Raw genomic sequence first — 17,750 nt, 5'->3', positions numbered from 1 at the left:
GCTGGAAGTATTCCTCCTTAAGAACTGGAACAAGACAAAGATGTCTACTCTCACCACTCTTATTCAACATAGTACTGTAAGTTATAGCTGAAGTGATTAGGTAAGAGAAATAAATAAAAGGCATCAAAATGGGAAAAGAGAAAGTCAAATTATCTCTCTTTACCAACAATATGATTCTATACCTAGAAAACTCTAAAGACTCCTTAACCTGATAAATCACTTCAGTAAAGTTTCAGGATACAAAAATCAGTAGCATTTCTATATAACAATAATATTCAAGCTGAAAACCAAATAAAGAACACAATCCCTTTAAGAAAAGCCACAAAAAAAATCCATAAAATACCTAGAAATATATCTAAGCAAGAAGGTGAAAGACCTCTACAAGGACTACTACAAAACACTGCTGAAAGAAATCACACATGACACAAACAAATGGAAAAGCATTCCATGCCCATGGATTGGAAGAATCAATATTGTTAAAATGTCCATTATCACCCAAAGTAATCTAAAGATTCAATACTATTCCTATCAAATTACTAGTGTCATCTTTTCACAGAATTTGAAAAAACTATTCTAAAATTCTTGTGGAATCAAAAAACAGCCCAAATAGCCAAAGCAATCCTAAGCCAAAAGAACAAAGCCTAAGACATCACATTTCTTTTTTTTTTTTTTTTTTTTTTTGAGACAGAGTCTCACCCTGTCGCCCAGGCTGGAATGCAATGGCGCGATCTTGGCTCACTGCAACATTCAGCTTCCGGGTTGAAGTGATTCTCCTGCCTCAGCCTCCCGAGTAGCTGGGATTACAGGTGCACACCACCACACCCAGCTAATTTTTTTTGTCTCTTTAGTAGAGATGGGGTTTCACCATGTTGGTCAGGCTGGTCTCCAACTTCTGACCTCATGATCCATCCACCTTGGTCTCCCAAAGTGCTGGGATTACAGGTGTGAGCCACCGCGCCTGACCTGAGACATCACATTTCAAACTGTACTACAAGGCTATGGTAACGAAAACAAGATAGCATTGGTGCAAAAATAAGACACACAGACCAATGGAAAAGAAGACAGAACTCTGAAATAAAGCTGCACTCCTACAACCACCTGCTATTCTTTGACGAAGTCGACAAAAATAAACAATGGGGAAAGGATATAACTATTCAATAAATGATGTGGAGAAACTGGCTAACTATATACACACAGAAGAATTCAGCTAGGCTCCTACTACTCACCACATACAAAAATTAACTCAAGATGGATTAGAGACTTAAATATAAGACCTGAAACTATAAAAATTCTAGAAGAAAACCCAGGAAAAACTCCTCTGGACACTGGCTTGAGCAAAGAATTTATGACTAAGCCCTCAAAAGCAAATGCAGCAAAAAAAAATTGACAACTGGGACCTAATTAAACTAAAGAGCTTCTGACTATCAACAGAGTAAACAGACAATCTACAGAATGGGAAAAAAATACTACAAACTATATATCTGAACAAAGGACTAATATCCCAAATCTATAAGAAATTTAAATCAACAAGCAAAACACAAATGACCCCATTAAAAGGGTCATTTAGACATGAACAGACACTTCTCAAAAGAAGACATACAATGGTCAATAAACATATAAAAATGCTTATCACTAATCATCAGAGAGATGCTACAGTGAGGTACCATCTCACACCAGTCAGAATGGCTATTAGTAAAAAGTCAAAAAACAACAGATGTTGGTGAGGCTGCAGAGAAAATAGAATACTTATACACTGTTGGTGGGAATGGAAACTAGTTCAGTCCCTGTGGAAAGCAATTTGGAGATTCCATAAAGAACTAAAAATAGAATCACCATTTGACACAGAAATCCCACTACTGGGTATGCCCAAAAGAAAATAAATCATTCTTACAAAAAAAACACATGCACTTATATGTTCATCGCAGTTCTATTCACAATAGCAAAGACATGCAATCAACCAAAGTGCCCATCAATGATGGATTAGATTTTTTAAATGTGCTACATATGTACCACAGAATACTATGCAGCCATAAAAAAGAATAAAATCGTGTCCTTTGCAGCAACATAGGCGCTGCTGGAGGTCATTATCCTAAGTAAATTAACATAGAAACAGAAAACCAAATATGTCATGTTTTCACTTATAAGTGGGAGCTAAACATTGGGTGTATACAGACACAAAGATGGGAACAATAGACACTAGGGATTCAAAAGCGGGGAGGCAAAGGTTGGGGAAGTTGAAAAACTACCAGTTGGGTACTATGTTCACTATTTGGGTGATGGAATCAATAGAAGTCCAAACCTCAGCATCATGCAATATACCCATGTAACAAATCTGCACATGTACACTCTTAATCTAAAATCTCAATGAAATAAAAGAGGATACAAACAAATGGAAGAACATTCCATGCTCATAGGTAGGAAGAATCAATATCGTGAAAATGGCCATACTGCCCAAGGTAATTTATAGATTCAATGCCATCCCCATCAAGCTACCAATGACTTTCTTCACAGAATTGGAAAAAACTACTTTAAAGTTCATATGGAACCAAAAAAGAGCCCGCATCACCAAGTCAATCCTAAGCCAAAAGAACAAAGCTGGAGGCATCACGCTACCTGACTTCAAACTATACTACAAGGCTACAGTAACCAAAACAGCATGGTACTGGTACCAAAACAGAGAGATAGATCAATGGAACAGAACGGAGCCCTCAGAAATAACGCCGCATATCTACAACTATCTGATCTTTGACAAACCTGACAAAAACAAGAAATGGGGAAAGGATTCCCTATTTAATAAATGGTGCTGGGAAAACTGGCTAGCCATATGGAGAAAGCTGAAACTGGATCCCTTCCTTACACCTTATACAAAAATTAATTCAAGATGGATTAAAGACTTAAACGTTAGACCTAAAACCATAAAAACCCTAGAAGAAAACCTAGGCATTACCATTCAGGACACAGGCATGGGCAAGGACTTCATGTCTACAACACCAAAAGCAATGGCAACAAAAGCCAAAATTGACAAATGGGATCTAATGAAACTAAAGAGCTTCTGCACAGCAAAAGAAACTACCATCAGAGTGAACAGGCAACCTACAGAATGGGAGAAAATTTTTGCAATCTACTCATCTGACAAAGGGCTAATATCCAGAATCTACAATGAACTTAAACAAATTTACAAGAAAAAAACAAACAACCCCATCAAAAAGTGGGCAAAGGATATGAACAGACCCTTCTCAAAAGAAGACATTTATGCAGCCAAAAAACACATGAAAAAATGCTCACCATCACTGGCCATCAGAGAAACGCAAATCAAAACCGCAATGAGATACCATCTCACACCAGTTAGAATGGCAATCATTAAAAAGTCAGGAAACAACAGGTGCTGGAGAGGATGTGGAGAAATAGGAACACTTTTACACTGTTGGTGGGACTGTAAACTAGTTCAACCATTGTGGAAGTCAGTGTGGCGATTCCTCAGGGATCTAGAACTAGAAATACCATTTGACCCAGCCATCCCATTACTGGGTATATACCCAAAGGACTATAAATCATGCTGCTATAAAGACACATGCACACGTATGTTTATTTTGGCATTATTCACAACAGCAAAGACTTGGAACCAACCCAAATGTCCAACAATGATAGACTGGATTAAGAAAATGTGGCACATATACACCATGGAATACTATGCAGCCATAAAAAATGATGAGTTCATGTCCTTTGTAGGGACATGGATGAAATTGGAAATCATCATTCTCAGTAAACTATCGCAAAGACAAAAAACCAAACACCGCATGTTCTCACTCATAGGTGGGAATTGAACAATGAGAACACATGGACACAGGAAGGGGAACATCACACTCTGGGGACTGTTGTGGGGTGGGGAGAGGGGGGAGGGATAGCATTAGGAGATATACCTAATGCTAAATGACGAGTTAATGGGTGCAGCACACCAGCATGGCACATGTATACGTATGTAACTAACCTGCACATTGTGCACATGTACCCTAAAACTTCAAGTGTAATAATAAAATAAATAATAATAATAATAATAATAATAATAATAATAATAGGTAGAAAGTGGAAAACAATCAGTACAGATAAAGGGTTTACAGAAGGAGCAAATATATGAAATGCAACACTATTTTTAGAGGGAGAAAGTACATCACAATCTGGCCTTGAAAGATGGGGTTGAATGTGTACCTGAAGAAGTAGGGAGAAAGTAACTTAGGTGTAGAAACATGGTATTGAAGCTGGAAAGCAAAGACATGTAATTAAATTTACTTAGGGCACAAATAACGGTGGAAGATATGCTTTATTCATTCAACAAAAATTTACTAACTGGTGAAAGGAATGCCTATTCTCCTAGAGGACTATTTCTTACCTTTGCCTTTCTCCTCAAAGCTCCGATACCTGCACCCATCCTCACTACCCATTTCCCTATGAAAAAGGAAGCAACATCCTCTGTCTCCTCTAAATTTTCCTGCTTCCCCTTACATCAATCCTCCCTGAAAGACTTGTTGACACTGTCTTTTCCTATTCTCACTAAAATCCACTGGGACCAGGCACTTACCATGCCACCAAAAGTATTCTTACCAAAGACACGTCTTTTACACAAGGGGTTCCCAACTCCCAGGTGGTGGACTGGTACCAGTCTGTGGCCTGTATGGAACCGGGCTGCAGAGCAGAAGGTAAGTGGCTGGCAAGCTGGCATGACCACCTGAGCTTACCTCCTGTCAGATCAGCAGCAGCATTAGATTCTCATTGGAGCACAAACCCTATTGTGAATTGCACATGCAAAGATCTAGGCTGCACACTCCTTATGAGAATCTAATTCATGCCCGGTGATCTCAGATGGAACTGTTTGATCCCAAAACCTCCCACCCCTCTCCACATTGGCCCATGGAAAAACTATCTTCCACGAAATCGGTCCTTGGTGCCAAAAAGGTTGGGGATCACACTCCTACATTACTAATTTTAATAGTCTTCTTTTTCTCATTTCTTCATTGATCTATCAGTAGAATTTAACACATTAATCATTCCCTTCTCTCTAAAAAAATTAATTCACTTGGCCTCTAGGAGTTCTCATATATAGTTTTCCTTTGTATGTCACTGGCTACTTAATGTCGGAGGGCCCCAGGGCTCAGTCCTGGGACATCTCTTTTTTATACTCACCTACAAGGTGATCTCATCTCATTTTTGTTTCAGCTATCATCTATGCATTGCAAACATTTATCCCTATATAAATGACTGCTTTCCACTGAACTCCAGACTCATACAACCAACTACCTACTTAACATCAGTAGGAGGTAAAAAAGACATCATATTAAACTTAACATGTCCAAAATTCCTGATCCTGTCCCCATCCCAAAACCTGCTTTATCCACAACATTCTTCATTTCAATTGACACCAACCCTATCCTTCTAGATGTTTAGGTTAAAAGTCTTACTACTCATCTTGACTCATCTCTTCTTTCATACTTGACATAAAATGTACCAGAAATTCTGATGGCCACACCATAAAAAATATATCAAGAATCCAATGACTTCTCACAATCTTCACTACAAACAACTTACTCCAAACCTCATCTTTTCTTGCCTGATTTCTTGCAATACTCTCCTAACTGGTCTCAACTAAGTTTCCACCCATGTCCACGTACAGACTGTGTTCTCAATACAGATCTCCATTCTAGTCCTGCCAAAACACAGTATTATCATGTCACTCTTATTCTCAATGCCCTCCAGAGCACCCCCATCTCATGCTGAGTGAAAGGCTGACAACGATCTGCCCTCATTACCTCTCTGATCTCATCACCTATTATATACCTTACACCATGTGCTTCAGCCACACTGGTCTCTTTATCATTCCTTGGACATTCCAGGCACACTCCCACCTCAGGATTTTACACAGGCTGTTCTATATGAATTTCTCTCTTACTTCCATCAGATCGTTGCTCAGATGTCATCATCTCAGTAAGGCCTACGGGAAGCATACTAATTTCAAATTGCAATCCTCCCTAGGCATTCCCTATTCCCCTTCCCTCATGTTTCTCTGTAGCTCCATGGGACCACAGACATGTTTCTCTTTTGTTCACTGCTAAATTCCTATAACTCAGAACAGTGCCTGGACACAATAAACACTAATGTTGTTGATCAAATGACTACTTCTTGGAGATGTTAATTTTTTTAAGTTGTTACTATGAATAAAAAGCTCTTCATTCTAACAAGTAATTATTTAAATCTAAATTGTTTTTCTTAGAACAACTTCTAAAGATGTTTTAAAACTCTGGTTTAAAGCCTTAGAATCTGGTCGGGCGCGGTGGTTCAGGCTTGTAATTCCAGCACGTTGGGTGGCTGAGGCAGGTGGATCACTTGAGGTCAGGAGTTTAAGACCAGCCTGGCCAACATGGCGAAACCCAGTCTCTACTAAAAATACAAAAATTCAGCTGGGCGCGGTGGCTCATGTCTGTAATCCCAGCACTTTGGGAGGCCACGGTGGGCAGATCACTTGAGGTCAGGAGCTCGAGACCAGCCTGGCCAACATAGTGAAACCCTGTCTCCACTAAATATACAAAAATTAGCCAGGCATGGTGGCGGGCACCTGTAATCCCAGTTACTTGGGAGACTGAAGCAGAAGAATCGCTTGAACCCAGGAGGTAGAGGTTGCAGCAAGCCAAGATTGCACCACTGCACTCTAGCCTGGGAGACAGAGCAAGACTCCGTCTAAAGAAAAGAATAGAATAGAATTAGCCGAGCATGGTGGCACGCACCTGTAATCCCAGCTACTCAGGAGGCTGAAGCAGGGGAACCGCTTGAACCCAGGAGGCGGAGCTTGCAGTGAGCCGAGATGGCGCCACTGCACTCCAGCCTGGGTGACAGAGCGAGACCCCATCTCAAAAAAATAAAAAAGGCCTTAGAATCTATGTCAACTGCCAAGATACAAATAGAAACACCAAAAAGACTTTGTGCTCACAGAAGTCAATCTAATAGGTAGGAAGCCCAGACATGTCAATGAATAACCTGCATATTATAATATGATAGAAGTATGCAGAGCATACCAATACCAAGGTTGAAAAAGATGATAAAAATCAAAAGAAGACTTAAGAGAGGCAGTAATATTTTAGCTTGCTTAGTAGGCATTCAAAGAGCCAATAATAATGTCAAATAAAGAAAAGTTGCAAATAGGAAAGTTATCAAAAAATAAATACATGTGGCATGTCCAGGGAAGGGTACAGAAATCTAGGTATGGTTAGACAAGAAGCTGGAAATAAGATAAGACATTTTCTAACCTTCTAGGAATATGGTGAGACACAAAGATCTTGAGCAGAAAATTGGCAGATCATATTGATAGTTAAGAAAGGAAGTGCTTGTGATAGTAAAAAATTGTTAGAAATTACTGATATAGATGAGGGAAAAAATGATGATCAGGGATTCTTAACCATTTTTGTATCACAGACTATTTGGACAGTCTGGGGAAGCCTAAGGAATGTTTCCCAGAATAATACTTACAAGGCATGGGAAAAAGACATATAATTACAAAGAAAATGAACTAAACTGAAGTACAGTTATCAATAAATTAAAAATACAGTGTTATAGTAATGTATATAATCAATTAATACTAAAATATTATATAATAATAATTTCAAAGTAGTGATGAGTAAAAACAATATTTTAAAATATATTCAATAATGCAAGATACTTCAAGATATATATTTCATATATAAAGTGATATGAGTATCTTTGCATTTTCTATTGGTAACAGTGTCACAAGCACTGTTAATATTTTTGTCATGTATTTTCCATGTTCATAACAAAAAGGAAATGCTTACTTTTGGTTAAAGGATAGTGAATATAAAGATGTAAATTTTTTTCCTATCCTGTTCATGGATCACAAGAACTCCTTAACTAGACTAAGTGGATATTCGGGCAACAAGATAGGAAATGGAAGAGATATTTATAAAGAATATATTTCAAATAAATAAACATCCTCTGGAAAGTTTAAAAAAATTGGCAAATAGATAAAATAATCCTAACCTAAACTGGATTGGGTCCAAAGAGTAAAAAGGAAATACCCCTATATCAACTGTTATTTAACAGTTTCCTTTACTTGGCTAAAAAGAGCACAGACAAACAACGGTAATACCGCCAAAACATGATTCATTTTCAAGATGAATCCCTCCCTGTTCAATGGTTTACATTGTTTTTGACCAGCATCAGACTGTTTACCCACACAAACTGTAAATACATCATTTTTAGAACTAACCAACAACAATGCCCATTTTGTTATGACATGTAAGATACAAAAAAACATGAAGAAAAATGACCATCACTCTATAGTCCATGCTTCAAAAATGAGAAAAACTACACAGAGTAATAGAGGGAAATTCTGGAAATAAAATTTTAACACGTGTTATCTATCAGGAGGAATAGGCTGCCTGAAATTCCTTGCTTTCAAAAGAAAATCTTAAGTACAGCAGCAGAGTCGAACAGTGTGGATTCTCCTCTTTGAGATTTCTGCAAAAAAACAGGAGAGACATGAAAGCAATAAAGCTGAGAGAAAACAATATATTTTGACTTGGAAATCAAGTAGTATTGCTCTTTAACTACTGTCCTTTCACAAATGATGAAATCCTTCATTGACTGGCACTTTGCAACCTTCAACAAAAGTATATTGAAAGATATTTGTTCGCAGTCATTTAATATGTCTTTTCCCATGGAATACAGGATTCATGAGGGTAGGAATGACCGCAGTCTTTTGTGCACATTATGCTCGAATCCTAACACAAAAACCTCTTACGTGGTTTGCTGAATAAAGAAGCAAAAATAAGAACAAAAAAGAAGCTCAAGGAAATATTTTCCAAAGACATATAAATGTAGGGATCACAAATCCTTCTTAATTTACTAATACATCTGTGGTTTCTCTTATTGACCTAGCTGCTCCATGTGTACAGTGAATCTCTTTGCCAAAAGATTTTGGTAAAATTTTATGTTATGAAAAACATTTAACACAAAAAGAAAAGTCCCCAAAGAACCTATACTACACATCTACATAGAGAACACAATTTTAACACTAACACCAAAAAATGTAACTAGTTAAGTCTGAAATAAAATGTCTAGCAAATAGCTGAAAATATCAATATCTCATAGCTTTCTAAATTTTATTTTATAAAAATTCTATATACTTTTTTGAAATATAAGCAGTTTTTCAATTTTTATTTTATGTTCGGGGGCACATGTGCAAGTTTGTTACATGGGTACACTGCATGTCCCTGAGGTTTGGTGTACAAATGATCCTGTCACACAGGTAGTGAGCGTAGTACCCAACAGGTAGTGAGCGTAGTACCCAACAGGTAGTTTTTCAACCCTCACCCCCTCCCACTGTCCTCCCTCCAGGAGTCCCCAGTGTCTACTATTCCCATCTTTATGTCCATGTATACTCAATGTTTAATTCCCAATGACCTTTTGCATCTAGAGCTGATTCTAAAAACTTTCTTTTTTTTTATTATTATTTTTTAAATTTTATTTTTTATTTTTTTTCTTTTATTATTATTATTATTATTATTATTATTATTATTATACTTTAGGTTTTATGGTACATGTGCGCAATGTGCAGGTAAGTTACATATGTATACATGTGCCATGCTGGTGCGCTGCACCCACCAACTCGTCATCTAGCATTAGGTATATCTCCCAATGCTATCCCTCCCCCCTCCCCCCTCCCCCCACCCAAAACTTTCAACCTTAAATATCATGGGTCACTAGTTAAGTTAAATACACATAAATAACAATCATTCTCATTAAAAATAATAGAACCAAAGCATAAAGTATGATCTCAGGAGTAAAAAGAGGTCCCATTTTTTTGAGTTACAAAAGTCCCGAGGAAAACATTTACCTATATTTTTTCAGTCTATCTTAAAGCTTCCTACAGTGTGTGTGTGTGTGTGTGTGTGTGTGTGTGTGTGTGTGTGTGTGTGTGTGTGTGTGTGTGTGGAATTCATTGGATACTACAAAAGAATGTGTAATGTGGTCAGTATAGAAGCTGAAACAAATTAGGATAGGTACATACTCAAACGAATTACAAAGAAGTACTCAAATATATGTACACACATATTCATAACAGCACTATTCACAATAACCAAAAGGTAGAAACAACCCAAATGTACCTCAGTGGATGAACGGATCAATTGCGTTATATTCCTACAATGGAATATAATTTACCCACAAAAAGGAATGGAGTGTTAATATATACTACAATGTGGATGAACTTCAAAAACATTATACTAAATGAAAGAAGGCAGAAACAAAAAGTCATATATTCTATAACTATATTTATATAAAATATACAGGACAAGTAAATGTAACAGTCTACAAAGCAGAGAGTGGTGTTTGCTAGGGAATTAGGGGAAAGAAGAATGAGGAGTAAGTGCTTAAAGAATATGTGGTTTCCTTTAGGAGTGAGGAAAATGTTTTGTAAACAGAGGTTGTGGTGGCACAACATCATGAATGTACTGTCACATTTACATGGTGAATATTATGTGAATTTCAGGTCAGTTAATAAAATAACAATGACTTTCTGTGGTAACTATAATCTCTCTATATAAGATTCCCCAATCTTGAAAACCTAAAATGGTCACCCATCAAGGGAAATCTGCAATGCTCCAGAAAAGGTGATCTAATGTCAACGTTTTCTGTGGTTCTAGTGAGAATAAAACAGTACAACCACTCCAGTGTTATTTATCAAGGTTAAGATTCAACTATGTTATGATCAAGAATTTCCACTCAAAAATTAGTATACATATTATCCCCAAACCTGAAACCATGCAATGTACATCAGCAATAGTAGAAAGGATAAATAAACAGAAGTACAATGGAATAAATGAGAGCTGTAAATAAATGAACTGAACCTACCTGCAACAACATAACTGAATCTCACAAATATAATGTTAAAGAAGCCAAAGATATCAAAATATACATACTCTACAATTCCATTTACATAAAATGGAAACAACAGTGTTTAAGGACACTTGCTTAGGAGTAGAACTATTCTAAAAAGTAAAGAAGTGGTTACCATAAAAATGAGAATTGTGGTTTAATGTTATGGAGAAAGTATGCAAAAGAGAGATTCCAATAATGTTCTATTTATTGATTGGGATGATGGTTATACAGCTACTTGATCTAAGATAAATTACTGAGATACACAGCAGAAATCCCGCCAATTCCATTTTAAAATAAAATGCAGGCCGGGCGCGGTGGCTCACGCCTGTAATCCCAGCATTTTGGGAGGCCAAGGCAGGTGGATCACAAGGTCAGGAGTTCAAGATCAGCCTGGCCAACATAGTGAAACCCCATCTCTACTAAAAATACAGAAAATCAGCCAGGCGTGATGGCGGGCGCCTGTAATCCCAGCTGCTCAGGAGGCTGAGGCAGGAGAATTGCTTGAACCTGGGAGGCAGAGGTTGCAGTGAGCCGAGATCACGCCATTGCATGCCAGCCCAGGCTACAGTGCAAGACTCCGTCTCAAAAAAAAAAAAAAGCAAATGCTGCTCTATCTAAAATACACATTACCCATGACTATTTCTTTCCAACAATGAATATTTCTTAATAAACTATAGTGTCCCACTGAACATAGAATGTTCTGGAAGAGATAAGTAAAAGGAGGTTCAGTTCTCTGAAGTTATAAAAATAGTTCCAAGTTTTATATTCCATAAATATGATACCAAATATCCCTCATATATTGAAATAGGGAGTTCAAATAGCATGGTAAAGTTCACCACTACTATACGGGCTCCAATTTATTAAATGATTTAATAATTAGGAATTTCATATAAGCCTAAGATCTTCTTTTTACATGAACAGACTATAACAAGTTTAGTTTTATCCCAGATCTGTAAAAATAAGGACAAAGGGAAGGAAGATTCAAGACAACAGTGGAGACAGAGAAAATTACCATGCAAGGGTGACCCAGAAGGGCTGCTTGATAGACCTGGAACAGGGCTACAACGACCTCCTTGCTTAGACGTCAGTTCTTGTTCAATCTCTTCCAGTCCAGCACTTTTCTGGAAACGGCTCATGCGATTCACTACTCGTGGTGACATATGTGTACGAACACAAGGCTGGCCACCATAAGGGTTGATGGGGAAAACATGGGAAGTACCCCGGAGAGTACTGACCACAACCCAGCGACAGTCATGGCTGAAGCAGATGTCCTGTACCTAGAAATGAGATAAGAAAAGATACAAAAATGTCTCAAACTACTTGGATTTTTCTAAGAGTATCACACATCACCAAATATGAATATAAATGATTGCCTCATTACCAAATGTACCTAAGATCAGCTATTAAATAAAAGTTACTCTACAGATGAGTTTCACAAAGACTGTTGATCAAAACTCCATTAGGTAGAATGTTACTTCAATAGTCAGGGATACAGGATCCTGAAGAGAGGTGAAATGCAAAGAAAGAAGATCTTAAAACACTCAATGCCCTTTGTCCCCCAACACACACACGTAACTGATAACAACAATAATTCATGTATCTGCAGTGGCTCATGTATCTGCAAGCTTTTCTATAAGAGGCCATATGGCCTTGTAGGATGTAAAAGCTCTACTGTCTGTTGCAATTACTCAGCTCTACTCTTGGACTGTCAAAGCAGTCATAGAACATATGTAAATGAGTGCAGTTATGTTAAAAAAAAAAAACTTTATTTACGAAAACAAGTGGTGAGCCACAGACCTGAGCCAGGGAAAGTTAATTTGTATGACACTTATCATACAGTGAATAAAGAATCTCCAGTATTTCTGAATTAGCAAATTGAATTTACTACCTTTATCTCAATATCAGTCAACTGGTGACAACTTGAGCAAAAATATCTCCACTTACTTATTTCAGAAAAAAATTAAAGAAAGCTAAGGAAAATTTGATACTGTTATAAGCATTTTTAAGCATAGCTTCTAAAAGGAAGGCAGCTCACAGATACTTAAGTTTTCTACACTGACTAAATTAATTTTCTACCACCTAAAACAATTGTCAAATAGTGTTTTAAAAAATCCAGACAACAGAAAAAGCACAGTAGAATAAAGATATTTGTGAATGAAACTTAACATGAAAATATATATATGCACACAGTAAAAGCAGTACTAAGAGGGAAGTTTATAGTTATAAGCACCTAAATAAAAAAAAGGAAAACTTCAAATAAACAATCTAACAATGCATCTTAAAGAATTAGAAAAGCAAGAGGAACCCAAACCCAAAATTAGTAGAAGATAAATAATAAAGATCAAAACAGAAATAAATAAAACAAATGAAGAATGCAAAAGATTAACAAAATGAAAAGTTGGTTTTTTGAAAAGATAAACAAAATTGACAAATCATTAGCTGAACTAAGAAAAAAAGAGAGAAGACTCCAATAAATAAAATCAGAGAAGAAAAAGGAGACATTATGACCGATACTACAGAAATTCAAAGGATCATTAGAGTCTACTATGAGCAATTATATGCCAATATGTTGGAAAATCTAGAAGAAAAGGATAAATTCCCAGACACATACAACCTAACAAGATTGAATCATGAAAATATCCAAAACCTAAATAAACCAGTAACAAGTAATGCGACTGAAGATGTAATAAGTCTCCCAGCAAAGAAAAACCCAGGACCAATGGCTTCACTGCTTAATTTTAGATGTTTTACCAAATATCTAAAGAACTAATACCAATCCTACTCCAGCTATTGAGAAGAATAGAGGAGGAAGGAATACTTCTAACCTCATTCCACAATGCTTGTATTACTCTGATACCAACACCAAACACATACATTAAAAAAAAAAAAAAGAAAAGAAAAGACAAGACAAGACTAGACTAGAGGCCAATATCCCAGGTGAACATTGATGTAAAAATCCTCAACAAAATACTAGTAAACCAAATTCAACAACACATCAAAAAAAAATCATTTATCACAACCAAGTGGAATTTATCCCAGGTATGCAAGGACAGTTCAACATACACAAATCATTGTGACACGTTATATCAAGAGAATAATGGATAAAAACCATATAATTGTTTCAATTGATGCTGGAAATACATTTGATAAAAATTCAACATTACTTCATAATAAAAACTCTCAAAAAACTGAGTATAGAAGGAAAATACCTCCACACAAAAAAAGCCATGTACAATAGACCCACAGCTAGTATCTTACTGAACAGGGAAAAACAGAAAGCCTTTCTGCCAAGATTTGGAACAAGACAAGGATGCCTACTGTTATCACTGTTATTCAACAAAGTACTGGAAGTCCTAGCCAGAGCAATCAGACAGGAAATAAAAGCCATCCAAATTGGAAAAGAAAAAGTCAAATGAGCCTCGTTTGCAGATCATATGATCTTATATTCAGAAAAACCTAAAGACTCCACCAAAAACCTATCAGAACTGATAAACAAATTCAGTAAGGTTGCAGGATACAAAATCAACACACAACAATCAGTAGCATTTCTACATGCCAAATGTGAACAATCTGAAAAACAAATTTACAAAGTAATCCCACTTACAATAGCTACAAATAAATAACTAACGATTAACAAAAAAAGGGAATGATCTCTACAATGCGAACTACAAAACACTGATAAAAAGAAACTGAAGAGGACACAAGAAAATGGAAAGATATTCCATGTTTATGGATTGGTAGAATCAATATTGTTAAAATGTCCATACTACCCTAAGCAATCTACAGATTGAATGCAATCCCTATCAAAATACCAATGGCATTCTTTACAGAAATAGAAAAAAACAATCCTAAAATGTATATAGAGCCACAAAAGACCCGGAATAACCAAAGCTATCCTGAGCAAAAAGAAAAAAAAAAAAACAAAAACTGGAGGAATCACCTTACCTGACTTCAAATTATACTACAGAGCTATAGTAACTGAAACAGCATGGTACTGGCATAAAAACAGACACATAGACCAATGGAACAGAACAGAGAACCAATAAACAAATCTACATACCTACAGTGAACTCACTTTCAACAAAGACGTCAAGAACATATATTGGGGAAAACACAGTCTCTTCAATAATTAGTGCTGGGAAAACTGGATATACATATGCAGAAGAATAAAAATAGACCCCTATCTCTCGCCATACACATAAATAAAATGAAAATGGATTAAAAACTTAAATCTAAGACCTCCAACTATGAAACTACTGCAAGAAAACATTTTGGAAACTCCTGAACATTGAACTGGGCAAAGATTTCTTGAGTATTACCCTACAAGCACAGACAGCCAAAGCAAAAATAGACAAATGGGATCGTGTCAAGTTAAAAAAGATTTTGAACAGCAAAGGAAACAATCGACAAAGTGATAACCCGCAGATTGGGAGAAAATATTTGTAAACTGTCCATCTGACAAGGGATTAATAACTAGAAAAGAGCTCAAACAACTCAAAAGGAAAAAAATCTAACAATCCTATTTTAAAATGGGCAAAAGATATGAATAGATTTTCTCAAAAGACATACAAATGGCAAACAAGTATACAAAAATGTGTTCAACATCAATAATCATTACAGAAATGAAAATCAAAACTACAATGAGATATCATCTCCCTCAAGTTTAAAAAAAGGCTTTTATCCGAAAGACAGGTAATAGCAAATGATGGCAAGGATGTGGAGAAAAGGGAACCCTCATACACTATTGGTGGGAATGTAAATTAATACAACCACTATGGAGAACAATTTGGAGGTTCTTGAAAAAACTACAACTAGAGCTACCGTAGGATCCAGCAATCCACCTGCTAGGTATATACCCAAAAGAAAGGAAATCAGCATATCAAAGAGATATCTGCACTCCCATGTTTATTGCAGCATTATTCACAATAGCCACGATGTGGAAGCAACCTAAGGACCCATCAGCAGATGAATGGATAAAGAAAATATGGTATTTATACACAATGGAGTACTATTTAGCCATAAAAAGAAAGAATAATATCCTGTCACTTGCAACAACATGGACAGAACTGGAGGTTATTATGTTAAGTGAAATAAGCCACTTACAGAAAGACAAACTTTGCATGTTCTCACTTATTTGTGGGATCTAAAACGTAAAACAATGAACTTGGCCAGGCATGGTAGCTTATGCCTGTAATCCCAGCAGTTTGGGAGGCCGAGGCAGGCAGATCACTTGAGGTCAGGAGTTCAAGACCAGCCTGGTCAACATGGTGAAACCCCGTTTCTACTAAAAATACAAAAATTAGCCTGGTGTGGTGGCATGCACCTGTAATTCCAGCTACTTGGGAGACTGAGGTGGGAGAAACTCTTGAACCCAGCAGGTGGAGGTTGCAGTGAGCTGAGATCGCGCCACTGCACTCAAGGCTGGGCGACAGAGCAAAACTCCATCTCAATCAATCAATCAATAGAACAAAATAATAAACTCATGGAGGTAGAGAGTAAAAGGATGTTTACCAGAGGCTGGAAAGGGTAGTGGAGGGAGGAGGGGGGAGTAGGGATGGCTACTGGGTACGAAAAATAGAAAGAATGGATAATATATGGTATTTGATAGCACAACAGGGTGACTGTAGTCAATAATAATTTAATTTTACATTTTTAAATAAATAGAATAAATAAGACCTACTGTTTGATAGCACAATAAGGCGACTATAGTCAATAATAACTTAATCATATATTTTAAAATAACTTAAAGAATACAATTGGGACCAGGTGTGACAGCTCACACCTACAATCCCAGAACTTTGGAAGGCCAAGGCGGGTGGATCACCTGAGATCAGGAGTTTGAGACCAGCCTGGCCAATATGGTGCCTGTCTCTACTAAAACTACAAAAAACTAGCCAGGTGTAGTGGCGCACGCCTGTACTTCCAGCTACTGGGGAGGCTGAGGCAGGAGAATCGCTTGAACCCTGGAGACGGAAGTTGCAGTGAACTGAGATCATGCCACTGCACTCTCACCTGGGCGGCAAGAGTGAAACTCTGTCTCAAAAAGAAAAAAAAAAAAAAATACAGTTGAATCGTTTAAATGCTTGAGCAGATGGGTACCCCATTCTCCACTATGCACTTATTTGACATTGCATGCCTGTATTAAAACAAAACTTTTTTTTTTTTTTTTTTTTTTGAGATGGAGTCTCACTCTGTCACCCAGGCTAGAGTGCAGTGGTGCAATCTCGGCTCACTGCAACCTCTGCCTCCCGGGTTCAAGTGATTCTCCTGCCTCAGCCTCCCCAGTAGCTGGAAGTACAGGCGTGCGCCACTATGCCTGGCTAATTTTTTGTATTTTTAGTAGAGACAGGCACCATATTGGCCAGGCTGGTCTCAAACTCCTGATCTCAGGTGATCCACCCACCTTGGCCTTCCAAAGTTCTGGGATTATAGGTGTGAGCTGTCACACCTGGTCCCAATTATATTATTTAAGTTATCCTTAAGCTGGGATCCTGTAAACTGGGATTACAGGCATGCACCACTACGCCCATCTAATTTTTGTATTTGTAGTAGAGATGGGGGTTTCACCATCTTGGCCAGGCTGGTCTCGAACTCCTGACCTCAGGTGATCCGCTCACTTTGGCCTCCCCAAATGTTGGGATTACAGGCGTGAGCCACTGTGGCTAGACAAAACAAAACATTTCCTGTACTCTATAAATATATACACCTACCTACTATGTACCCACAAACATTTTTTTTAAATAATTAAAAGAGTATAATTGGACTGTTTGTAACACAGAGGATACATGCTTGAGGTGATGGATACCCCAATT

At 37.2% G+C, this 17,750-nt stretch overlaps 1 protein-coding gene across 12 annotated transcripts in view; it reads right to left on the bottom strand.

The window, feature by feature from the left end:
- BCAS3 (BCAS3 microtubule associated cell migration factor) overlaps nucleotides 1-17,750 on the bottom strand; it is a 703,083-nt gene that overhangs the window by 390,718 nt on the left and 294,615 nt on the right. For all 12 annotated transcript variants that reach the window (XM_024234727.3, XM_024234725.3, XM_024234724.3 and 9 more), the window contains one exon: nucleotides 11,951-12,215. In XM_024234727.3, the coding sequence (XP_024090495.1) occupies nucleotides 11,951-12,215 (265 nt within the window). The remainder of the gene's footprint in view (nucleotides 1-11,950; nucleotides 12,216-17,750) is intronic.

Source organism: Pongo abelii, chromosome 19 (assembly GCF_028885655.2).
Source record: "Pongo abelii isolate AG06213 chromosome 19, NHGRI_mPonAbe1-v2.0_pri, whole genome shotgun sequence".
In the NCBI taxonomy this organism is placed as follows: domain Eukaryota; kingdom Metazoa; phylum Chordata; class Mammalia; order Primates; family Hominidae; genus Pongo; species Pongo abelii.
This window is presented reverse-complemented; position numbering and strand designations above follow the sequence as displayed.